Genomic DNA, 27062 nt, shown 5'->3' with positions numbered 1-27062 from the left:
CTGGTGGGCTGCCATCTATGGGGTCACACAGAGTTGGACATGACTGAAGCAACTTAGCAGCAGCAGCAGAGCTGTTTAAAAAACTTTTCATAATTTTCTTCTATCATAAAATAATTAGAGTCACTTTAATTATGTGTGTGTACATGTGTGTGTACATGCGTGTGCACTCAGTCACTTAGTCATGTCTGACTCTTTGCAAACCCACTGTCGCCCACCAGGCTCCTCGGTCCATGGGATTTTCCAGGCAAGAATACTGGGTTATAGTATAAACTGAATTATAAATGTATAATTAGCTTATAGTATAAATAAATTTTAATTATAAAAAACACAAAAAATTATGCAAACAAATTTTTAAAAAAGCAGAGTGGGGGGTAACTTTAACAGGTGCTTCAAAAGGAGTATTCCCAATCAGTAAGAAACACAAAATAGTGTTCAACTTCATTAGTCTTAAGGGAAAGAAAAATGAAAATTTCAAGAGAACGCTACAACATACCCACCAGGAAAGCTAAAATACAAAAACAGAAAGTATCAAACACCGACAAGGATGTAGGATACATTGCTGAATGGAGAAGACGTAATCTGGCAAAGCTACTTTGGGAAACTTTTGGAAACAACCTACTAAAGCTGAAGATACGGTTATCCTATGACTATGTAATTCTGCTCCTGGGTTTACAGCCAAAAGAAATGCCTTTAAAAAAATGTCCTTTAAGAAACATGTAATAATGCTTCCATTCATGGAAGCATTATTTGTTATAGTCCCAAACTAGAAATTAATGAAATGCCAAAAGCAAGATTAAATTAATTCACATTCATACAGTAGAATACTATTAGCAGTTAAAATAACTAAGACTACATTACGTTCAGCTAGGGATGAATCTTACAAACAAAATGTTGAAAGCCAGCACATATAATGTACATATTATATGCTCCTATTGTATACAGTTCAAAATCAGGCAAACTCAATCTACGGTATATGGAGTTACGGTAGCAGGTTGTCTGGCTAGAGACGCCATGAATGGAAGACAACATGAAGGGTTCCAGGGCCCTTATAATGCCTGTTTCCTGACGGGAGATTCTGCTTATGCAGGTGTGTTCAATTTGAAAATGTGAAGTGTGTGTGCGCGCGTATGTACACTTTATGTATCAATTTCAAAATACTTCAAGAAATTTTTATAATTTGTTTTAGTAAACTTATAGAAGATGACTATTTGAAGCCCAGGGTGAAAAAGGAAAATTGCTGAACATGGAGGCTAGGCAGCGTGTCAGGTATTTCACTCACCTTTGTCCTGTAACGCAATCTGCTCTTTATGCAGCAAGACTGCCTCCCGTCCCAAAGCTTTCTTCTGTCTTTCCAGTTCATTTCGAAGCACCAAAATTTTTAATTGCAGGCACTCACTTTCTTTTTTCTAAATAATTAAAAATACAGGTAAATTTATGAATATAAACATTATGACTGAATAACAACATGCACAATGTTTCAAATGTGAGTGGTTTAAAGCACTTTAATACTCATGTAACTTATAGATCTCTTGAGTGATTTAATTATCAGCATCTGTCATTTTAATGGAACGAATACAGATGTAAGCAAAATGCAGATTAGAACTAAATCTAAAGTCTGGGAACAGTTCTTTCTAAAAGACACTATAAAATATCTCAGGCCTCTTTCCTGACACCACAATGCAATATGACACAAGTTAACAATAATAAAAAAAAGGGGGTTTCCTTGGTGTTTCAGTGGTTAAGAACCTGCCTTGCAAGGTAAGGAACACTGGTTCAATCTCTGGTCCCTTCATGCCTCAGAGCAGCTAAGTTTATGCGCCACAACTACTGAGCCATGCTCTGGAGCCACAAACCACGACTACTGCAGCCCGTGCGCTTTAGAGCCCGTGCTCCGCGAGAAGGCGCCCGACTAGAAGCCTGCACACCGCAACCAGTGAGCAGCCCTGGATCGCTGCAGCTAGAGAAAGCCTGCACGTAGTAACGAAGACACACCTCAGCCAAAAACTAACTCAACTTTTTAAAAAAGTCCTACTGTAATTAGAAATTAGACTGATATTGAATTAAAAACAATAACAATAAAGAAACAGAGTTTTCAAAATGTTCAACACAGAGTTACCTTAGGACCCAGCGTTGCACCCAACAGAGTTAAAAACATGTCCATACAAAAATATGAGTATGACTGTTAGAGCAGCATTACTCATGACAGCCAAACAATGAAATCAATCCAAACGTGCACTATCTGATGACTAGACAAATAAAATGTGGTGGATATACAAAGGAATACTATTTGGCAATAACAACAAGTGAAGTACTGATATATGCTACAACATGGATGAATCCTGAAAACATTATACTAATTGAAAAGAAGCCAGTTTTAAAAGGCCACAGACTCCCATTTATACGAAATTTCCAAAATAAGCAAATCCACAGAAACAAAAGGAAGACTTCCATCCTTACCAAGCTAAACTAAAGGTGCTCTAATAACCCACAGATTTTGGAGAAATCCAAGTAGGGACCTGGTGTTTTCAACCCATCCAAACAGTAACTAACCAAGCCACACCACATCTCCAGCCACAAGCCTGGAGCCTTGTTAACAGCTGTACAATGCAACCTTCTTCCTCCCTACTGGGTAATATCAGAGGCAGCCAAGCAGAGAGAACTTTCACTACTAGGCAGCGGTATTGAAACCACCCTATCATCTACATGGGCAGCTAGAACTCCCATCCTTAATCAACACTATCAACTCCTTTTGCACATACACACACACACACACACACACACACACACTCCCTCTCTCTCTCTTACACACATACATCTCTGCCACATGGGTGTCAACAGAAGCTTCTTGGGGAACTTGGACTTCTACCCGAACTTGGCAGTAATGAGATGGTTGCTCTGCCTTCCTCTACCAGAGGTGTCAAAGGAAGTCAGGTAAAATAGAAGATTTAAATAAGTTCCAGAGACTCATAATACCCCAAATGTACAAGTTTCAATGAAAAATCACTCACGATATTAAGAACTACGAAAATGTCAAAGTAAATAAAAAAGGATAATCAACAAAAGCCAACACTTGAGACAAACAGAAAATATAATTATCTGACAAAGATCTGAGAGTAGCTATCACAAAAATGCTTCAATAGAAATTAAGAACCTATATGGGAACAGAATCTTAAAATGAGTGGATATATGTATAACTGATTCACTATGCTGTACAGCAGAAACTAACACAACATTGTAAATAAACTATACTCCAATAAAAATTAATTTGAAAAAAGAAATTAAGAACATGCTTGAAACAAATTAAAACGGAACATCCTGACCAAAAAAAAATTAGAAACTCTCAATAAAGAAAGTGAAAACCTAAGAACTGAAATTTAAAAATTAAATGAATGAGCTCAGAAGAAGAATGTAAGAAACAAAGAAAAGAATCTTTAATCTGGAAGACAGAACAGTAGAAACTACCCAGTTTAAACAACAGAGATTCAAATGAACAGAACTGCAGGAATCTGCGGAATGATACCAATTTGTATCATCAAGTACCAGGAGGAAAGTAGAAAGTGGGCAAAAATGAAAGGTACTTGTAGACATAATGGTTACAAATTTTCCAAATTAGGCTGAACTCCAAACAGAATAAACTACATGAAGAAAATCACAATGTAAATGAAACCAAAAGCTATGTTTTTGAAAAGGTCAATAGGGATAAACTTCTAGCCAGGCTAACCAAGAGAAAAGACGGAAACTACTAATATGAGAAATGAAAGAAGGATCATCACAATGATCTCATGGACATTAAAAGAATAATTTAAAATACTATAAACAACTCTATGCCCATAAATTTGATAACTTAGAAGAAACGGATCAACTCCATGAAAGACAATCTACCATAACTCACACTAGCAGAAATAGATAATCCACACAGGCATATACACACACACACACCTCACAGTAGGAGAAATAGCATATATATACACACACATATATGTATGTCTATTCAGATTATCTGTTTCTCCCAGTGTGAGTTATGGTAGTTATGATAGATTTTATATATATATATATAATTTCTTATATATAAGAAATTAAATCAATAATTAATAACCTTCCAAAACATAAAGCACCAATTCTGATGGTTTCACTGATGAATTTTACCAAACATTTAAATAAGACATAATACCATTTTTTGAAAATCTCTCCCAAAAGTTCCAGAAGAACTTCCTAACTCATTCTATGAGGCCAGCATCATCCTCACATCAAAATCAAAGACATCACTAGAAAATTACAGATCAATATTTCTCATAAACATAGGTGCAAAATCCCCAACAAAATATTGGCAAATCAAATCATCTATATATATAAACAATTATACCATGGCCAAATGAACTGTACTCCAAGTATATAAGACAAAGGTTCAGCTTTCAATAATCAATTAATGGATTCACCACATCAACCAGGCTAAAGAAAAAAAAAAAAAAAAACCATATCAATAGGTACTGAAAGAGCGTGCAACAAAATTCAACTAGAAGTAAAGAAGAACTTCATCAATTTAGTAAAGAATAGTTGCCAAGAAACCTACTAATATTTGCCAAAATATTTAATGGTGAGAAACCAGATGCTTTCTTCCTATGCTGGAGAACAACACAAGGATGTTCCCCACTTTCACCACTCTCTTAAGCATGTACTGAAAGTCCTAGCTAAGCAATAAGGGAAGAAAAGGAAATAAAAGATATATATACTGGGAAAGAAGAAATGAATCATCTTTGTTACAGATGGTATGATTGTCTATGCAGAAGATTCCAAAGAATCAACAACAACAACAAAAGAGAAACCAAAAAAAAAAAAACCAATCTAAAGCCTCCTAGAACTAATAGGTGATTATTAGGAGCAAGGTTGCATGACAGTTTTAATATACAAAAGTCAACTGCTTTCTTACATAATAACAAAAGATAATGGGAATTTGAAATTAAAAACACAGCATCGATTATATTAGCATGAAAGTATAAAATACTCAGGTATAAATCTAACAAATTATGTAGAAGAGCCACAAGAAGACAACTACAAAACTCCAAAGAAAGTAGTCAAAGGAGACACCCCCCCAAAATGGAGAATATCCATGATGATGGATAGGAAGATACTATTAAGATATACCAGTTTTTCCCAACTTGATCTATAGACTTAGCAACATTCCAGCAAATTATTTTGTGGATATCAACAAACCAATTATAAAGTTTGAAGAGAAGAGCAAAAAACCCAGAGTCACCAACACAATACTAGAGAAGTACAAAGTAGGAAGACTGACACTATCTTCTGTCAAGACTTACTATAAAGCTACAGTAATCAAGACAATTGGGTATGGGCAAAAGAAGAGACAGATCAACAGAACAGAATATAGAGCCCAGAAATACGGTCCCCAACTAATCTTTGAGAAAGGAATAAAACATCTCAATGGAGAAAGGACAGCCTTTTTACCAAAGGGTGCTGGAACCACTGGACACTCACATACAAATGAACAAAAACAAAATAAAAAATTAAGATACAGACCTATACGTCTCACAAAAATTAACTCAAAATCAATCACATATCTAAATGTGAAATAAAAATTACTACAACAACACAACTTTTCAAGGATAACAGTGGAGAAAATCCAGGTGGCCTTGGGCTCGGAGATGATTTTCTAAATACAACACCAAACGATGGGTCATGAAGGTGGAAACTGTTAAGCTGGACGTCATTAAAATTAAAGCTTGTGCTCTGCAAAAACGACTGTTAGTGGAATGAAAAGAGAAGCCACAGACTGGGAGAAAATATTTGAAAATCAACTATCTGATAAAGGAACAGAATACAAAATGTGCAAAGAACTCTAAAAACTCAACAACAGAAAAATAAACAACCCAATTAAAAAACAGGCAAACAATCTGAACTGTAACCTCATCAAAGAAGAGGTAGGGCATATAAAAAGCATTATAAAGTAAATAAGCATATGAAAAGATTCTCACGTTAATAAGTCATCAGGGAACTGTAACTCAAACAATTAGATACCACTACACAACTACGGGGGCTTCCCTGGCGGCTCAGATGGTAAAGCCTCTGCCTGCAATGCAGGAGACCTGGGTTCGATCCCTGGGTCAGGAAGATCCCCTGGAGGAGGAAATGGCAACCCACTCCAGTATTCTTGCCTGGAGAATTCCATGGACAGAGGAGCCTGGTAGGCTACAGTCCATGGGATCACAGAGTAGGACGCGACTGAGCGACTTCACTTCACACAACTATTAGAATGGTTTAAATTGCTCATACTGACAATACTAAAAGTTTGCAAGCATGTGGAGTAACAGGAACTTTCACTCATGGTTGATTGATGGCAGTACAAAATGGTATAGCCACTTTAGAAGATGGTCTGGCAGTTCCTCACAAAATTAAACATAGGTTTACTATAAGATCTAAAAACTGTGTTCCTAGATATTAACCCAAATGAGCCGAAAACTTATGCTCACACAGAAACCTACACATAAATGTCTATAGCAGCTTTATTCAAAATTGCTAAAGCTTGGAAGCAACCAAAATATACCTCAAAAGGTAAAAAGATAAACTGTGGCATATCCAATAACAATGGAGCATTATTCGTCAAAAAAAGAAAAAAGAAAGAAATGAGCTATGAAAAGCTATGAGAAGACATGGAGGAACCTTAAATGCATATAGCTAAGCTCAACATTCAGAAAACAAAGATCATGGCATCTGGTCCCATCACTTCATGGCAAATAGATGGGGAAACAGTTGAAACAGTGTCAGAGTTTATTTTTTTGGGCTCCAAAATCACTGCAGATGGTGACTGCAGCCATGAAATTAAAAGATGCTTACTCTTTGGAAGGAAAGTTATGACCAACCTAGACAGCATATTGAAAAGCAGAGACATTACTTTGCCAACAAAGATTTGTCTAGCCAAGGCTATGGTTTTTCCAGTGGTCATGTATGGATGTGAGAGTTGGACTGTGAAGAAAGCTGAGCGCCAAAGAATTAATGCTTTTGAACTGTGGTGTTGGAGAAGACTCTTGAGAGTCCCTTGGACTGCAAGGAGATCCAACCAGTCCATCCTAAAGGAGATCAGTCCTGGGTGTTCATTGGAAGGACTGATGCTAAAGCTGAAATTCCAATACTTTGGCCACCTCATGCGAAGAGTTGACTCACTGGAAAAGACCCTGATGCTGGGAGGGATTGGGGGCAGGAGAAGAAGGGGACAAGAGAGGATGAGATGGCTGGATGGCATCACTGACTCAATGGATATGAGCTTGAGTGAACTCCGGGAGCTGGTGATGGACAGGGAGGCCTGGCGGGCTGTGATTCATGGGGTTAGAGTCTGACAGGACTGAACTGAACTGAAGTAAAAGAAACCAATCTGAAAAAGCTACATGTTGTATCATCCCAACTATGTTACATTCCTATGTTACATTGTTATATTGAGTGCTGTACTCAATATGCCATAAAATTTGGAAAACTCAGCAGTGGCCATACAACTGGAAAAAGTTAGTTTTCATTCCAATCCCAAAGAAAGGCAATGCCAAAGAATGTTCAAACTACTGCACAATAGCACTCATCTCACACACTAGCAAGGTAATGCTCAAAATTCTCCAAGCCAGGCTTTAACAGTACGTGAACCAAGAACTTCCAGATGTTCAAGCTGGATTTAGAAAAGGCAGAAAAACCAGAGATCAAATTGCCATCCATTAGATCATAGAAAAAGCAAGAGAATTCCAGAAAAACATCTGCTTCTGCTTTACTGATGAAGCCAAAGCCTTTGACTATGTGGACCACAACAAACTGTGGAAAATTCAAGAGATGAAACACCAGACCATCTTACCTGCCTCCTGAGAAATCTGTCAAAAAGTAACAGTTAGAAGCGGACATGGAACAACAAATTGGTTCCAAATTGGGAATGGAGTACATCAAAGATGTATATTGTCACCCTGCTTATTTAACTTATGTGCAGAGATCATGAGAAGCGCTGGGCTGGATGAAGCACAAGCTGGAATCAAGATTGCCAGGAGAAATATCAATAACCTCAGATATGCAGATGACACTACCTTTATTGCAGAAAGCAAAGAAGAACTGAAGAGCCTCTTAATGAAAGTGAAAGGGGAGAGTGAAAAAGTTGACTTAAAACTCAACATTCAAAAAATGAAGATCATGGCATCCAGTCCCATCACTTCATGGCAAACAGATGGGGAAACAATGGAAACAGTGACAGACTTTATTTTCTTGGGCTCCAAAATCACTGCAGATGGTGACTACAGCCATGAAACTAAAAGACGCTTGCTCCTTGGAAGAAAAGGTATGACCAACCTAGACAGCATATTAAAAAGCAGAGACATTACTTTGCCAACAAAAGTCTGTCTAGTCAAGGCTATGGTTTTTTCAGTAGTCATGTATGGATATGAGAGTTGGACTATAAAGAAAGCTGAGCACTGAAGAATTGATGCTTTTGAACTGGGGCGTTGGAGAAGACTCTTGACTCTTGACTCTTGGACTGCAAGGAGATCCGACCAGTCAATCCTAAAGGAACTCAGTCCTGAATATTCATTGGAAGGACTGTTATGCTGAAGCTGAAACTCCAATACTTCGGCCACGTTATCCAAAGAACTGACTCACTGGAAAATGATACTGGGAAAGATGGAGGGCAGGAGGAGAAGTGGGCGACAGAGGATAAGATGGTGGGATGGCATCACCGACTTGATGGACACAGTTTGAGCAAGCTCCAGGACTTGGTCATGGACAGGGAAGCCTGGCGTGCTGCAGTCCACGGGATCACAGAGTCGGACACGACTAAATAACTGAATTGAACTGATGTTACATTCCGAAAAAAAAAAACAACACCAAACTGTGGAAACCGTAAAAAGATCAGTGGTTGCCAGGTGTTCTGAGGGAGGGAGAAAAGGATAAACAGGTGAAGTGTGGGAGATTTTTAGGCCAGTGAAGCGATTCTGTATGACACTTAAAGGTAAAAACATTGTGCATTTGTCAAAACTCTGAATTATACAATACAGAGTGAGTCCTGTAACAAATGGGTCACTCTAATACAAGATGTTAACAACAAAAGAAATGGGAGTGGGGAGCTTTCAGTACTTTCCGCACAATATTTCTGTAAATATAAAACTACTCTGAAACATAAAAATTCATTTTTTAAAAAAGTGGTAGAACCATAGTTCAAAAAAGTCAATTTTACTGAATCTTCATTTTGTAAAACAAATCCCAGACACATTCTACCAAAGAATCAATTAAGTCTGCTAAATTAAGTTTGCTTATTTATCTTTCCATAAAAATATTTCCTTTTTAAACCTACACAATCATGCTTTAAACTTAACTTGCCTCCCTTTTAATCCAAATATCCTGCCAGAATTTGCCTCCAGATAAAATGTGAAATCCTACCCCCACAATGAACATATATCTGCCTGCACATGTTTGCATTCACACACTATCACCACACTATGAATGTATATGCCCTTCTCTCTTAAGTCTTTATCCAGTGTCAAGAATACAGTTTTCATGATTTTCTATGACAAAATTCTTAACTAAATGGTCCTTTTCCCAAGACATATACGAGGTAAAATTTTAATGGGGAGAAAATACAAAATTAATTCAGTAAACTGAATAAGTTACTAAGCCCTGGGATGAGCTGGTGGAAAACTTTTAAAAGAAAACACTCAGCGTCTCCATTTGATTCCCAGACAATGAGAAAGCATGGGTGCTCAGTGAGGTGAGTACTGGTATGGCCTTGCTGGGGCAACGGGCATGGAAAATGACTTTTGGTAATTGTGTGGAAACTACTTAACAGCTATCATCTCTCACCCAAAATGCTTTCTTCCTCATCTCTGAAATGCTGATTCTAAACAGATGGTATGATCATCTCTTAAAGACATTCAAGCCAAGAAAACAAGCAGTAAAGCTTATTTCCAATCATTAGTACATTTGACTGGAAAATTTTATGAAATACAAGACATTTCTAGGCAATTTTTTTTCCGAACAAATCAAATATTTATGAAGGGCCTGCTACGTTTTTTTAGATAAATGAGAAATGGTTTCTGCTTTCTAAGGGTTTGGGTCTAGTGGAGACCAAAGCCATTTTGCCAACTCCTGGTAAAAACAAAAACCAAAAGTCACCGAGGACACTTACAAAAGAAAGAGGAATCAAGAAACAATCTGGGTATCTTTGGTAATCCAGTGGAGAGATCAGTGTTTTCATATCACTGAGGGAAAAACTATATAAATTCTTAGGAACGATCATTTTCTCCAAAGAGTGCTCATCTTCCTTAACCTGAATTTTTCCGCAAAATATGTAAACTAGATTCTACCTGTGTAGAGGAACAAACTAGAAAAGAAAAACAACTCTTCAGAGAACACAAGGATATGCACAAGCAGGACAGTTAACCTGCTCTTATTGCAGGGTACATGCTCAGTTCAGTTCAGGCGCTCAGTCGTGTCCAACTCTTTGCGACCCCATGAATCGCAGCACGCCAGGCCTCCCTGTCCTGATTCTAGTAAATATAACCCAGGGTACATGCTCAGACTGGGTTATATTTACTAGAATCAAAGAACTAAGGGTACAAGTTGGTCTAAATATTAAACTAATACAGGAAGGCATGTGTACAGTATGTTTGTGTCATAGGCCATGTGCAAAAACTGGCCCATTTACAGAAATATATCAAGTCATTCAAAACCAGAATTGTTGGCTCTAATTTCTGATGAATAAACAAACCCCACCCAAGTGGAATATGGTTCTGCTTCCTTTCAAATGAACCAAAGCACTAAAAGAGCTTAATGTTCCATAAGTATCTTCCAATGGGTTTCTGTGTTCTACTTACTTGTTAACTCTAAGCACAGATGTCAGAAGTGCATTTCTAATGCATCATTTTTAATTGGATATTAGTGTTTTTATACAACACTGTATCTAATCTGAAAATCACAGATATATCCATCTATTTGTAAGCACATACACTCCTTTTTATGCATCTTTATAAAGATAGTGATGGGCGATGTTAAAGATCCATTTCAGAATAACAGACCAATCTGTAAATGACATATTAGACAATTTTCTTCTCATAGATTACACTGGAGCCAAAAAGGGTTAGGCAAAAGTTGTCAAAGCAGGGTCCAGAAAACATGAGGGTTCCTAAAAGACCATTTCAGAGTCTGTGAGATCAAAAATATTTTTATAATACTACTAAGCTGCTATCTCTCCTTTTCACTCTCATTTTCTCATAATTGTATAGTTGACTTTTCCAGAGTAAGATCTGTGATATCACAGCAGACTGACTGCAGAAGTAAATGTGTAGATTCAGCTGTCTTTTGTTAACCCACACATTATCAATAGATATACTCTAAATTCTTTGAGATCTTTAAAATTTTTAGAGTATAAAGGGGACTTGAGTGATTTAGGGCATTATTCATCTATTAGTTTTTCCACCAAAAGTGGAAACAGTTAACAATCTGAAAAAAAAGTTTTAGATCTATGGCAGTTGTCCTGTAAGTTAACAAATTTGCTTCAAAATGTCATTTACAGGTTATTTCTATTGTACCTATCCCTACTTGACCACTAAGAAAGTGTAAAACTTTCCTTAGAAAATATTTAATCCAATCCAGTAATAGACTCAGTAGCAACATCAGACCTAGAACCCAGGTCCAGCTAAGAAGATAAAGTGAAGTGAGTGAAAGTCACTCAGTCGTACCCAACTGTTTGCAACTCCATGGATTATACAGTCCATAGAATTCTCCAGGCCAGAATTCTGGAGTGGGTAGCTGTTCCCTTCTCCAGGGGATCTTCCCAACCCAGGAATCAAACCGGGATCTCCTGCACTGCAGGCAGATTCTTTACCAGCTGAGCTCCCAGGGAGGACCAAGGAGATAAAGCAAATATATACATAATAATAAAACAAGGAGTTCTGCTTTTGAGATAAGAGAATAACAAAGTTTAACAAAATATAAGTTTGACCTAACAAACTGGTCCTGCTGCAAGTAACTGCTATAGCTGCTAAGTAAAATGCAAAAAGCTACTATCTGAGGGTTCTACAGATTGATCAGTGGCAGCCAGATTCAGGGATAAACTCAGAACCTGGTGACACTCGGGGTGAAATGCTCTCTTTCTGTTACTTTGCTCGGAGAGCAAAACACCAACACAAAGACTACTACCATTCTGTCAAGAGGAACGAGAGAAAAATTAGGAAACCCAGGTCACCAGAATGGAGGGAGCTGGAGAATGGGACACCTCTAATTCTGTGTAAATTCCATCTGAGGAGTGCTCTGGTGGTAGCGTGGATAAGACTGCCTGCCAATGCAGGCGACACAGGTTGGATCCCCGATCTGGGAAGATTCCGCACGCCACATGGAGGGCAACTAAAGCCCATGAGCCACAGCTCTGGAAGCCCACATACTCCAGGGCCTAGGAGCCCCAGCTACTAAGCCTGTGTGCTGCAACAACTGAAGCATGCCCAGGCTCCACAACAAGAGAAGCCATCACAATGTGAAACCCATGCACCGCAATGAAGGAGCCCCCACTCACAGCAACCAGAGAAAGCCCAAGCACAGCAACAAAGACCCAGCGTAACCAAAAATAAACTTAAAAATTTTTTTTAATTCAATCTGAATCCTAAATCATATAGGCATGAGACAACAGAGAGCAGCTGTGCCTAAGGATGAGAGTATTGAACTGAAATCTAAGGCAATGTCCACTGTAGGCCTAACCAAGTTAACTACCTGCTAAAATGAAAACATCAATATCTGAAGCAAAGCAACCAATCCAGAGATTCCAGAAAACTATATCCACAATGTCCAGGGTGTGCAATACTACCCACCAAACAAAAAGCCAGGAAAACGTGACTCACTCTCTTGGGAAAAGACTATCCACATAGGACAACTCTGAGATGACCCAGATGTTAAAGTTATCAGACATAGACTGTGAAGTCACTATTATAAATGCACTGTGCTTAGTTGCTCAGTCGTGTCTGACTCTTTGTGACGCCACAGACCACAGCCCACCAGGTTCCTCTGTCCATGGAGTTTCTCCAGGCAAGAATACTGGAATGGGTTGCCATACCCTCCTCCAAGGAATCTTTCCCACCCAAGGACTGAACCCAGATCTCCAGCACTGCAGGCAGATTCTTTACCACTGAGCCACCTGGGAAGCCCACTATTATAAACATGCTAAGTAGAAAAAAAAAGTTAAATATTAGGTTGGTGTAAAGGTAATTACGGTTTTGGATCCTGAATATCATTGTGACTAGGCTCAAACACATCTTTATTAATCAAAATAGGAACCATTACCATCAACACATTTTTGCCAATGAGAAAGAAGTTTGTTTTTCCTGTAGTATAAAGTATAAAAACCCTTGCTTCAGGATTCAATTAACTCCTGGAAAGCCTTTTGTGCATTCTGTTGGTTAAAGAAGCATTTTCCCTACAAAATGTGGTTGAGATGCTTGAAGAAGTGGTAGTCAGTCGGCTAGAGCGCAAGTGAATATGGCAGATGAGGCAAAACTTCATAGCCCAATTCGTTCAACTTGTGAAGTGCTGGTTGTGCAACGTGAGGTCAGGCATTGTCTCAGACAAGAACTGGACTCTTTCTGTTGATCAGTGCTGGCTGCAGGCATTGCAGCTTTCAGTGCATCTCACTGATTTGCTGAGCATACTTCTCAGGTGTAACGGTTTCACTGGGATTCAGAAAGCTGCAGTGGATCACAGAGGCAGCAGACCACCAAACAGCGACCATGACCCTTTTACTGATGCGAGTCTGGCTTTGGGGAGTGCTTCAGAGCTGCTTCTCTGTCCAGCCACAGAGCTAGTCATTGCTGGTTGTCCCATAAAATCCATTTTTTGTCTCATATCACAATTTGATCAAGAAACAGTTCATTGTTGCATAGAATAAGAGATGACACTTCAAAATGACAATTTTTTGGATCTGTGGTCAGCTCAAGAGGCACCCACTTATCAAGCTTATTCACCTTTCCAATTTGCTTCAAATGCCAAATGACCATAGGATGATCAACGCTGAGTTCTTGGGCAACTACCTGTGTAGCTGTAAGGGGATCAGTTTCAGTGATCCTCTCAGTTGGTCACTGTCAACTTCTGATGGCCAATCACTGCCCTCCTCATCTTCAAGGCTCTCATCTCCTGTGCAAAACTTCTTGAACCACCACTTCACTGTATGTTGGTTTTGCAATTTCTGGGCCAAATGAGCTGTTGATGTTGTAAGTTGTTTCCACTGCTTTCTGACCCATCTTGAACTCAAATAAGAAAATTGCTCAATTTTGCTTTTTGTCTAACATCATTTGCAAAGTCTAAAATCCATATAAAACAAACAACAAGTAATAACTCATTAGCAAAAAACATAAACCAAGAAATTCACATTAAAATGATGTACAACATGACATTTAAGAATATGTATCAATATCAAATGGAAAATTTCAACAATGCAAAACTGTAATTACTTTTGCACCAACCTAATATTTTCATACTGAGTAAAAAGACATGAAATCTTGGCAGAGTAAAAATGTTAAAAATCCAGGAGAATTCTGCTACTAATCAAGATGTAATAAGCCAAAGGAACACTGCCTAACTAATTTTTCCAGGCTACCATAATCCTAACACCATTCTAACAAATACCGTTCTTAAACCACTGCATCCCAATACCCTAAAGGACTGTAGGCACAAAAACTCTTAAATTATTACCAGATCAAATCAAGAAAGGTAAAAAAAAATTATACTATATATTGTAACCAGAAATGCAATGTTAGTTAAACACTTGAAATGAAATCAATGCAGTTCACAGAATCAAGAAGAAAATGTTATGATCATTTATTTCAATAGATGTAGAAAAAGCATTTGATAAAATTCAACATCGTTCACGACAAAAATTCAGAAATTAGAGATAAGAAGGAACTTCTGAAAACCAATAAAAAGCATTGCTAACCTTCTACTTAATGAAGAAAGCATGGATCATTTCCCTTTATGATTAGAAAGAAGTAAAGGATCTCCTTGTATCACTTTTATTCAGCACTGTACTGTATGTCCTGCTGCTGCTGCTGCTAAGTCGCTTCAGTCGTGCCCGACTGTGCGACCCCATAGATGGCAGCCCCCCAGGCTCCTCCATCCCTGGGATTCTCCAGGCAAGAACACTGGAGTGGGTTGCCATTTCCTTCTCCAATGCGTGAAAGTGAAGTTGCTCAGCCGAGTCCAACTCTTTGCGACCCCATGGACTGCAGCCTACCAGGCTCCTCCATCCATGGGATTTTCCAGGCAAGAGTACTGGAGTGGGGTGCCATTGCCTTCTCCACTGTATGTCCTAATTATTGAAATAAGGCAGAAAATTTAAGTGTATAAAGTAATCCAAGTTTGCAGATATGATTGTTTATATAGAAAATCCCAAGAAATCTACAAAATAACTACTAAAATTTAAAAGTTAATAAGATTGCAAGATGCAAGGTAACTAACTTAAACTGAATTGTATTCTTATATATTTGCAGTAAATAAATGAGAAACAAAATTTCAAAACATTCCCACTTACAATAATGCCAAAAACAAATAAAAAGCCTCCCATAAAATACTTAGGAAAAACACGAATAAAAGATGCCCAGAATCTGTCAGTGAAAGCTGCAGAATATTATTGAGAGAATTAAAGAAAAAAATAAAAATGCCATGTTCATGGATTGGAGAACTTGATATTGTTAAGACTGCAATTCTCCACAAATTGATCTACAAATACTGAACAAATTTCCAGTAGGCTTTTTCTTTTTTTGGTAGAAAGTGATAAGTTGATTCTCAAATTCACTTGTAAATACAAAGAACCTAGAAAACCCACGGGAATTGTTCAAAAAGAACCAAGTTGGAGAACTTACTTCATCTGGTTTTAAGATGACAAAGATATAATAATATAATAGTAAGGGAGTTTGGTACTGGTAAAGGGCAGACATTAGATCAATGGATCAAAATAGAGAATCCAGAAATAAATGCACTCATATATGGTCAATTGATTTAAGACAAACTTTCAATTTAATTAAATGGGGAAAGGAAAGACTGGTCAAGAAATGATGCTAAATCAACCAGACATTCATACAGAAAAAGTTACCCCACTTAACTCATTAAAAAAAAAATAACAACAACTTAAGATGGATCATAGATCTAAATGTAAAGCCCCAAACTATAAAATTTCTAGAAGAAAATACCAAAGAAAATTTATATGACCTGGGGTTAGGCAAAGACTTCCTAGAAAGAACACAAAAAGCCCTAAACACAAATTTTTAAAAATACACTGGATTTCATCAAACTTTAAAACTTTTGCTCTTTAAAGCATCATTAAGAACACAAAAAGGCAAGCCACAAACTTCAAGAAAATATTCCCAACACACATACCAGATAAAGGATTTGTATCCAAATACACATACACAATGCCCACATGGTCTTTAACCACAGCATATGAAGACAAAAACCTATTTAAAAATGAGGGGAAAAATATAACCTCCTTACCAAGTACACAAGGACTAAAAAAGTAAGCAAATAAATTGTACTAATGGTTTCTCACTATCAGAAAAAGATATTACAATAAACACAATGAAGGGAAAGACCAGAATAAACTCTGTGGAGTTTGAGTTGAGTATATTGGTATGAACTCATGTTAATTTTAATACATAGAGAGACAGATATTTGTGTATACCAGTTCTGTGCACTGAGAGGGCCTAGGAGCAGTTACAACTCAACTGCAATGGCACACCCGTGCCCAGCTCTTGTTTCTAAATATCATTATTCAGTGAAATGAACAGGACTCCTAGGAGAAATGGCTGAGTCTAGGGCTGAGACCAGGATCACATAGTGCGAGAAATTAAGAATCTGCTGTAAAAAGCAAAAAAACATAAAAGAAGAGATGAGGGCAAAAAGACACAGAAGCCAGCTTGACAGAACTCTCAATGCCACAGCTGAAACAAGAAAACAAATAACATTGTATTAGATTGCAACCTAAAGTATAAAATATATAGATAAAATCCATACTAATGATTAAATGATTGAATAAATAAATAAATGAGTGGGGGAAGAAAGGACCAATCTTTCTCACAAAGAATTCCAAATAATGCGTTAAGATTATCTCCCCTCCAGGAGGTGGAGCTGAAGTCCCCTCTTCTTGAATGGAGGCCAGGTTGAGTACCTTGCTTTCCAAACACTAAGGACAGAAAGAGAGCTTTAGAGTGCGTAAACGTAGGAGACATTACTTTTAACCAAGGGATCAAGGTTACTATCAGCAGTGATTAGTCATGATTTAAAAGTAGGAAAGAACGAAAAATTGTCAGAGATCAGAGAAGCCCAGGAAGCCATGATGACTAAATAAATGTGGCGTCCTGGACTGGATATTGGAATCCCCCCCAAAAAAGACATTAGAACCGAGTTTAATTGCAACAAAACATCAGACAAACCCCAATCAAGGGATAGTATATAGAACAGCTAACCAAGTAATCCTTAAAACTGTCAAGCTCATAAAAAAAAAATCAGTATAAAGAATTTCCACAACCAAAGAGTCTAACAAAGCATGACTACTAAAAGCAATATGGTTTTCTGGAACAGAAAAGGTACATTAAGGTAAAAATTAAGGAAATCTGGAAGGAAAGGCAATTTGACAATATCCAAGACATTTAAGCAAAAGAAATTAAAATGATAACAGCAGAAATTTCTTAGAAAACATAATTATGTGCCACCAAAATTATGTTGGACATTGATGACAAGATGTCAAAGTTCAGGAAGTATGAACCTAATATTTTCTAACAGTTAATTATATCTGATCTTAGAAGGTAATCTAATTTCTTTCTACATCAAATATGCCTTCTGACTGTATTTATACTTAGACTAAAATTAATTCTTATACATTGAAAATGAATGGGTTGAAGAACAAGGACCTTGGGCCAATTTGGAAAGGGGATGAAGGAAAAAAGGTAATAGTAACGGCTTCTAATTTATTACAGACAAATCTCACAGTAGGTAACAAATATTACTTCTTGAAAAAGTCAAGGAAACCAAAATTTCTGACTCTGTCTAATGATCATAGGAAACTTGCTTACTTTCTTTAGGTCTCATTTTTCTGTTCCTTAAAAAGATATTACACTAGATTTATTCTTACATCCAAAAAATATTTACTGAGCACATCTACTGTGTGTCCACCACTACACTGGAAAATACAGCCATGAGGAGGAAAAAAAAAAAAAAATAGACAAAACTCCCTCTCCTCACAGAGTTTAGAGAGACAAAATACATATGTAAAGTGTATAGCATGTTAAACGTTTATATTTTTATGGAGAAAATCAAAGGAGGGAAGGGAACAGAATGTACCAGTCAGGTGTGGTTTTAAGTGAGGTGGAACTAGATTTCTAGGTCCACTTTCAGTTCAAAAATCCCATGATTTTGTTCTATGTTGACTTCGCCGCGTAAAAACACACAGTGAACCTCTGAACCTGAGCTCTTTAAACTCCTACATTCTATCATCTTGCTCTGCATGTCACCACTTATATTTTAGAAAAAAAGGATTAAACATACATTTTTCCATACTGAGACAAAGCATATGCTGCCACTTAATGAAATAAGTAATTTCCCAGTCTTGCCTTGGGAGAGGAAAATAAGAAAAAACCTAGCAGTTTCTCACCAGACAAAGGCTCTAAAAATGTGGTATTTTTGTACACTATAGAAAGGATTAAAATTAGCTATTTTTTCCTCCACCTCCAATATATTTGTGGCCTGGAGTTTGGCCCTTTTGGGGGCCTGAGTTACAGGAGGGGGTTTAACAGCTTCTCCAAAGTGGAAGATTTTCCACAGGCAAGAAAAGTCATATGAATAACAAGTATTATTACCATAGTTATTGCAGCTACTACATTTTGCATGCTGGCCATGTACAGGCACAGAACTAGCCATTTTTTATATTAGGTTCAGTTACATGACACTGCCATTTGTAGGTCAAAATCATCAGTTTTATATAGATTAAATACTTTATCATCCCCTAATTTCAAATTCCATGAAAGAAAACCTGTGTAGGTTAATTGCTTTTCTATAGTTAATCCCCTGAATAATTATGTCAGGCAAATCTTACAGGTAATGGAACTTTTATTTGGGGACATAAAGAGCTTTTGCCAAATTGGTAGTGCTGCGAATGACAGCTGGAATATACTGCCTATTCACGTTACTGAGTTTGTGCAAACAAATACTTAAAAGGTTTTTCCTTCAGACTTAATTTGAGGATTTGAGTTTTAGGTACCATTACCCATAGCATGGGCTTCCCAGCGGTGTCAGTGGTAAAGAACCTGCCTGTCAATGCAGGAGACATAAGAGACGCGGGTTCAATCCAGGGGTCGGGAAGATCCCCTGGAGGAGGGCACAGCAACCCACTCCAGTATTCTTGCCTGGATATTCCATGGGCAGAGGAGCCTGATGGGCTACAGTCCACAGTGTTGCAAAGAGTAGGACATGACTAAAGCTACTAATTCTAATAAGAATGCACTCACAATGACAGCACAAATTTCTTCAAAAGCTATCATTAGCACTGTGACTTCACTTCTAGTGAAGTTCCATCTATTGGTTATACTCACTATTCTACTTAAAAAGAATCTTCATTCCACTAGGAAGAGTATAAAGCAACCCCTAAATTATGCTAGTATCTTAAATCTGTCTATTTGGGTTGGGATTTCTATTCTTTGGAAACATCTCTTTAACAGAATCTTTCCCAAAAGAGAACACTGTCCATAAACTAATTTACTAAATTCAATCCAAATAATTTTTAAAATTTTAAAAGCAGATTAGTCTCTATATTTTTTTTCCTTCTGGCAGCTATTTTTCATTCATTATATAGTTTGTGTCTGTACAGTCTGAGTTCATATTTATGAGACATTACTAAAATAGCTTTTGATTATCTTCTAAGTAACTGTATGTAATCTAAAGTTTCAATTAGCACAAAAAGGCACTTTGTATCGTACACTATTAGCAGATGTGAAAGTTGATTTCTAACATTTAAATACTAACAGAAGTCTCACTGAAACATTAAGGGGGAAAAAAACTACCTGCAGGTTTTTGGAGGAGTGGAGAAAGAGAGAAATTAATACAAGAAGAATATGATGATCACACTTAGAAATCAAGGAATTTAAAGATGTTAATATATAAAAACCTACCAGCCCATTGCTTGTAGATGTGAGTCTTAGTTTTTCTTCAATTTCCTTTCCAATTTTCTGAACAGTTACCTGAGTCTGTTTAATTGCACACTGGGCTCTATGAAGCCTAGAAATAAAAGTTGTAGAAAAATTTAAGTGAGTTAACTATAAACTCAACCCAGAGCCACAGGCATAAATGGAACAAAATGAGAACAAAGTTTCCAGGATAAACACAATAATGAACTCAAACTGATCATTTCACAATTCTCTAGCATATTTAAAACAGGGAAATAACAGAGGTTACAGTATGTTCTAAAAACACCCTTTTTATGCCCTCCTGACTGCCTGTGACATATTGAGAGCTAAAATGAAGAACTCATGGGAATCTGAGAGACCTCAGAAGATAATCTGATTGAATCCTATCACTTTAAAGATAGGAAACTTGAGGCCCAGAGATATTAACTGCATTAGTAAAGGCACTAAAAAAATATCACTGCTATGAAGGCTATTACTTATGGGCATCCAGAAAGAAATAAATTAATGATAATTCCAAGAAGACTGAATTAAAGCAGCAGACCTTTTGAAATAAGGAACACTGAAAAAGTAAGAGCTATTTTTTTGTTGTTGTTTTAATTATGGGTTTGTCCTTTTCTTGGTATCTGTCTTCAAATATAGCTTATATATTTTGAATACATGTACCTATTTAAAATGTTCAAATTTTCTTAATTCACAGATGACATGATTTTCATGTAGAAATCATTAGGAATCCACAAAACAACTACAAAAACTAATAATGTTACAGACACAAGTTCAATAAACATTCAGTTATATTTCTGTATGTGGGTCAATAATTTCACAATTACAATCAAAATCACAATAGGCTTTGTGTGTGTGTTTCTTTTTGTAGAAATGAAGAAGCTGATACTACTAATTATATAGAAAAACAAAGAATCTAGAAGAGATAAACCAATCTTTAAATCTGCCAGATTTCAAGACTTCCTTTTATATAAAGCTACACAATTAAACAATATGGTGCTAGTGTAAGGATCAAGGATGGGCTTCCCTGGTGGCTCAGACAGTAAAGAATCCGCCTGCAATGCAGGAGATCCCGGTTCAGTTGCTGGATCAGGAAGATCCCCTGGAGAAGGGATAGGCTAACCGTCCAGTATTCTTGGGCTTCCCTGGTGGCTCAGTTGGTAAAGAATGTGCCTGTAGTGCAGAAGGCCTGTGTTCAATCCCTGGCTTGGAAAGATCCCCTGGAGAAGGGAACAGCTACCCACTCCACTATTCTGGCCTGGAGAATTCCATGGACAGAGGAGCCTTGAAGGCTATAGTCCATGGGGTCACAAAGAATCGGACATGACTGAGCGATTTCACTATAAGGATCAAAAAAATAGATCAATGGAACAGAATAAAGAGTATACAAACAGACCTACACATATATGGTCAATTGGTTTTGGACAAACGAATGGAGGGAGACTAATGGAAAAGGAAAATTTTTTAAACAAATGGTGCTAGAAACACTGGATAGGGAAAAAATGAATTTCATTCCCAACCTCACAGCACACACAAAAAATTAACTCAAGAATATCATAGTAAATATAAAAGCTAGAATCATAAAAACTGTAGAAGAAAACAAAGGAGAAACTCTTGCAACCTTAGGATAGGCAAAGATTTCTTAGAGAAGACACAAAAGCACTAACCATAAAATTAAAAATGAATAAATTAGGCATTGCCAAAATAAAAAAAAAATCTCTGTTCATCTAAAGATGCCATTAAGAAAATATAAAAGTGGTCCATGGACCAAAAGGAAATACTTACAAAATATCAATTTGACAAAGTACTATGCTTAGAGTATATAAAGAACTCTTACATATCAGTAACAAAGAGACAACCTAATTAAAAATGGGCCAAAGAGGGAAACACTTCACAAAAGAAGATATAAAAGAGCCCGTACTCTGCGACAAGAGAAGCCACCGCAATGAGGAGCCTGCTCATCACAACTAGAGAAAACTCACACGCATCAATGAAGACCCAGCACAACCAAAAATAAATTATGAAAACTGTAAGATATAAGACAATAAGCACAGGAAAATGTGCTCAAAATCTTAGTCATTACGGAAATTAAAATTGAAATTGTAATGCAATACCATTTCATACCTGGTAGGATAACTAAAATTAAAATAACACCTAATGCTAGAAGGATGTGGAGCAACTCGGACTTGCACGCACTGGTGGTAAAATAGTGTCATCACTTTGGAAAACTGTTTCTTATAAAGTTATACAAACATCTAACCTGTGACACAGTATTTCTACTCCTTACTATTTACTCAAGAAATATAAAAAGATATTCACAAGAAGATATTTATAAGAACGTTCACAGAAAACAACCCAAATGTCCATCAAACAGAATTAATAAGCCAACTGTGGTATACTCATATCCTGAAATTCTACTCAGCATTAAAAAGGGAACACAACACTGATATACACAACAATATGAATGACCCTCAAAACATCAGGCTGAGTGAAAAAACGCAGGAAAAAAAAGTACATACTATATGATTCCATTTAAACAAAGTTCAAGAACAGGTAAAACCAATCCACGATGACAGAAATTTAGAGCGGCTGGTTGCCTGTGTCAGGCAGGACTGACTGGGAGAGACCAAGGGGAATAAAGCAACTATCTGAAGTGATGGAAATGTTTCATCTCTTGGTTGAGGTGAGAGGTGCACAGGTACACACAGAATTTAAACTTAAGATCTAAGTATTTCACTGTAAGGAAGTTTTACTTCAGTTTTTTAAATGAATAAAACCGGTGAACTCTCCTAACCTAAAAGTTACCCTGTAGAGGAGGATGTTAACTTTGTGAGGGAGTTGATAACATCAATACCTCTGCCAACATTACTATTATGACACCTTGCACTAAGAAGAGTCAAGACATTATCTGCACTTTCAGAAACCGCCTGTCAGTCAGTGAGGACTTCTCAGGTGATCTAAAAAGGAGCAACTCTTCTGAGACTGCTCATGAGATCAGTTCTTTTGCAACTTCCTCGAGACCCCAAAGGAATCCAATAGAGGAGACTCTTCTCCATCCCACTGACTCTTGCTCTGTGTGTGTAGGTGTGCACTCTCTTAAGAGCAATGCTCTTCTATAAAGGTGACTAAAGAAATATGAAACCAAGGAAAGGCCCTTTGTGATGTGGCCCCAGCCTCATTTTCTGCTGTTCTTACCTGGCACACACAACTCCAACAACACTGAATGACTAGCAACTCTCCAAACACATCATGCCATTTCTTCCTTCTGTACCTTTCAGTGAGCTGTTCTATCTGCCTACAAGTTTCCCTCACTCTTAACAGACAAGTACACCCCTAAATCCACTAAGTGGCAGCTCAAGTATACACTCTCCTCCAAAGGCCTTCCCCAACTATCCCAGACAGGCAGAGGTACTTCTTCCTATGGGGATCCACGGCATCATACACACACTAACACTAACAAAGATTATAGAACCACAGTTTACGGCAACTGTCTATTGCCTTTTCTATTTCTTTACTAGATCCTTCTGAGAAAAAGCAATCCCACTGCTGGGCATACACACCGAGGAAACCAGAATTGAAAGAGACACATGTACCCCAATGTTCACTGCAGCACTGTTTATAATAGCCAGGACATGGAAGCAACCTAGATGTCCATCAGCAGATAAATGGATAAGAAAGCTGTAGTACATATACACAATGGAGTATTACTCACCCATTAAAAAGAATACACTTGAATCAGTTCTAATGAGATGGATGAAATTGGAGCCAATTATACAGAGTGAAGTAAGCCAGAAAGAAAAACACCAATACAGTATACTAACACATATATATGGAATTTAGAAAGATGGTAATGATAACCCTGAATGTGAGACAGCAAAAGAGACACAGATGTATAGAATGGACTTTTGGACTCTGAGGGAGAGGGAGAGGGTGGGATGATTTGGGAGAATGGCACTGAAACATGTATACTATCAGGTAAGAAACGAATCACCAGTCTATGTTCGATACAGGATACAGGACGCTTGGGGCTGGTGCACGGGGATGATCCAGAGAGATGATATGGGGTGGGAGGTGGGAGGGGGGTTCAGGATTGGGAACTCATGAACACCCGTGGTGGGCTCATGTCAATATATGGCAAAACCAATACAGTATTGTAAAGTAAAATAGAGTAGAAATAAAAATTAAAAAAAAAAGAAACAAACAAACAAACACGTTTTTTCATTTACATTCCCAGTGCTTAGCACAGAATGTAGCACAAAACATATTGCTGACTGTCGACTAATGCCTGTATATAAAAGTACAGTCCCCAAATTTTGATTATTTTTATTGATATTGATATACCGATGCTGGGAAAGATTGAAGGCAAAGGAGAAGAGGGCAACAGAGGATGAGATGGCTAGACAGTACCACTGATTCAACGGACATGAATCTGAGCAAACTTCAGGAGACAGTGAAGGACTGGGAAGCCTGGCATGCTGCAGTCCATGGGGTCGCAAAGTGTCGGACAGGACTTAGCGACTGAACAACAATGGATATCAGTGAAAGAGTTAAAAGATTAAAGTGACAGTTTTCTATAACTTCAAAATATATTCAAAAGAAAAAATCACATAAATTAAAGACCATTCATTCTGGCAAGAAACAAGCAATTTCTACTAAAAATGTTATCAGAATTCTAATTTGATAGGCATTATCAACCCAGAGTAGAAATCAACAAAATAACCTGTTACTTTAAAAGGAGGGAAAATGCTGCCTAAAACTCACTAGTACTATGCAAACAACCTTGTCAAATGGTAAAGACTTTAAAAATAAAAATGATTCATGACCATAATTAATGTATGACTTCAACTATTTGGCTCTCACTGCCCCAGACGCTTTCTGATCTTACCTTAGGGGCTTAAAACACACAGACAGAGTCACATTTCCTCCAATCTTCAGTGTTATCCAAACAGACTTTCAGAGCCCCTACTACATCAAGACAGAGCTAATAACGTCCCCCCTTTCAAACTCAACAGAAGAATAAAAGTTTGACATGTTTTAGGCTTTCAAACATAATATAGGACATCCTGATTCCCCTGGGGGTGAGGAGGTGAAGAACTGACAAGAAAAGAAACAACTGCTTTACCTCCAAACCAACTGCTTTAGCCAGTTTCAGAGGAATGTCTCTTGGTTTTGTGAACTGTAAAATGGTACTATATAGAAATACAAACCATCCAGTCATCTGGGTGATTACTCAATACCAACACGAAGACTATCAAGTAGCTGCTTGACAGGTATTCTGGCTAGAGCAAATAGATACATGTTATCTCAATACGTTTTGAGATAATAGCAAAATGGAAAATGTACTAAAAATAATGTTTTGCAGCTAGATTTTGCTGTGAAAGTAAAGATACACAGAATAAAAGGTATTATGTCAAATAAATACTGAGCTCATACCTAGCAGATATTAACAATAATCTCAGCAAAGGAGAAGTAGGAAACAGTTTTTGTTGACTTAGTATCGATCATATCCCATCTAAATACTGCATTCAATTTTAAGATGTGGAGTGACAAATTAGAGCAACTAGAAAGTCAGTGAAGTATAGCTCCCTATGGCTTGCAGGGAGAGATGAAAAGGTAAAGAATACATGGGAAAAACAGGACTCTATTCAGAGAAATAGATATTTTTATCAATAATGACTTTGTATTCCATATGAAGGACGTTTGATTTTTATTTGTAAGGTATTAGGAAACTATTAAAAAGTTGTAAGCCAAGAAAGATTTAGTTACATTTGTATTTTAGAAAGATCTTACCTTCTGTAACTAGGTTACTGGGATACAGAGAAACAGACTATAAACAGGAAGGCTAGTATGAGGTTACTTTAATAGTCCTACCAAAAGTTTAGGCACTGTCCTAAACTAAAACAGGAACAGAAAGAATGATGTAGATGTGAAAAGTTAGAGAGGAGATACAAAAAATGATGCCTAAAAACAAATTACCAACATGAAGAACGTAAGAGAGAAACTGCCACCACAGATCCTATGGACATTTAAAAGGAATTAAAGGCAATTATGGACAATATGCCAATAAATTTAACAATGTAGATGAAATAGTTGTTTAAAAACCAAAAGTTCCCAAACCAAACAAATGAAACAGAAAACCTGAATAGCTGCTATCAGTTTAAAAAGCTAAATTTATCATTAAAAACCATCTCACATAGAAAACTACATTAAGATGGCTTCACTGATGAACTACTAGCCTTAATAAAAATCTTTCAAAGAAGAAGGAACACTTCTGGATTTGTTTTAACAGGTCAGGATAACCTTGATACCAAAACATTACAAGAAAATTATAGACAATACAAAAATCATTAATAAAATTAACAAATCAAATCTAGAAGTATATGAAAAAGATAATACATCTTGATCAAGTGGATTTATCTGAGGAATACAAGGTTGACTTAACATGTGAAAATCAATCATGACAGAATGAAAGACAAAAAGAAACCAATCATTATCTCAAAAGATGCTGCCCAAAGAACATCTGGTAAAATTCGATACCTAATGATTTAAAACAAAAAAAACTCTCAACAAACTAAGGAAAAAGGAGAGCTTCCTCAACCTGATAAAGGGTTTATACAAAAAGTCTGCAGGTAATACCTGACTGAGTTCAGAAACAAGAAAAGATGTCTATTCTCACTACTCTATTCAACACTGTACTCAAGATTCAAGCTGTTGTAATAAGCTGATATTAAAAAGTCATAAACAAAGGAAAGGAAGAAGCAAAAATATCTACTCACAGATGCTATATGATTGTGTACATAGAAAAAAATTTTAATCTACAATCAAACTAATAATAAACTTAGCAAGAGGGACCTCCCTGGTGGTCCAGTGGTTCAGAATCCA

General features: G+C 37.1%; 1 protein-coding gene across 2 annotated transcripts in view; it reads right to left on the bottom strand.

Annotated features, from left to right (window-relative positions):
- UVRAG (UV radiation resistance associated) overlaps nt 1-27062 on the bottom strand; it is a 327753-nt gene that overhangs the window by 162258 nt on the left and 138433 nt on the right. For both annotated transcript variants that reach the window (XM_069553156.1, XM_069553158.1), the window contains 2 exons: nt 20166-20271; nt 1280-1406 (listed from right to left, as the gene is read on the bottom strand). In XM_069553156.1, coding sequence (XP_069409257.1) covers nt 1280-1406; nt 20166-20271 — 233 coding nt within the window. The remainder of the gene's footprint in view (nt 1-1279; nt 1407-20165; nt 20272-27062) is intronic.

The sequence above is a fragment of the Ovis canadensis genome, chromosome 15, assembly GCF_042477335.2.
Source record: "Ovis canadensis isolate MfBH-ARS-UI-01 breed Bighorn chromosome 15, ARS-UI_OviCan_v2, whole genome shotgun sequence".
Taxonomy (NCBI): Eukaryota; Metazoa; Chordata; class Mammalia; order Artiodactyla; family Bovidae; genus Ovis; species Ovis canadensis.
This window is presented reverse-complemented; position numbering and strand designations above follow the sequence as displayed.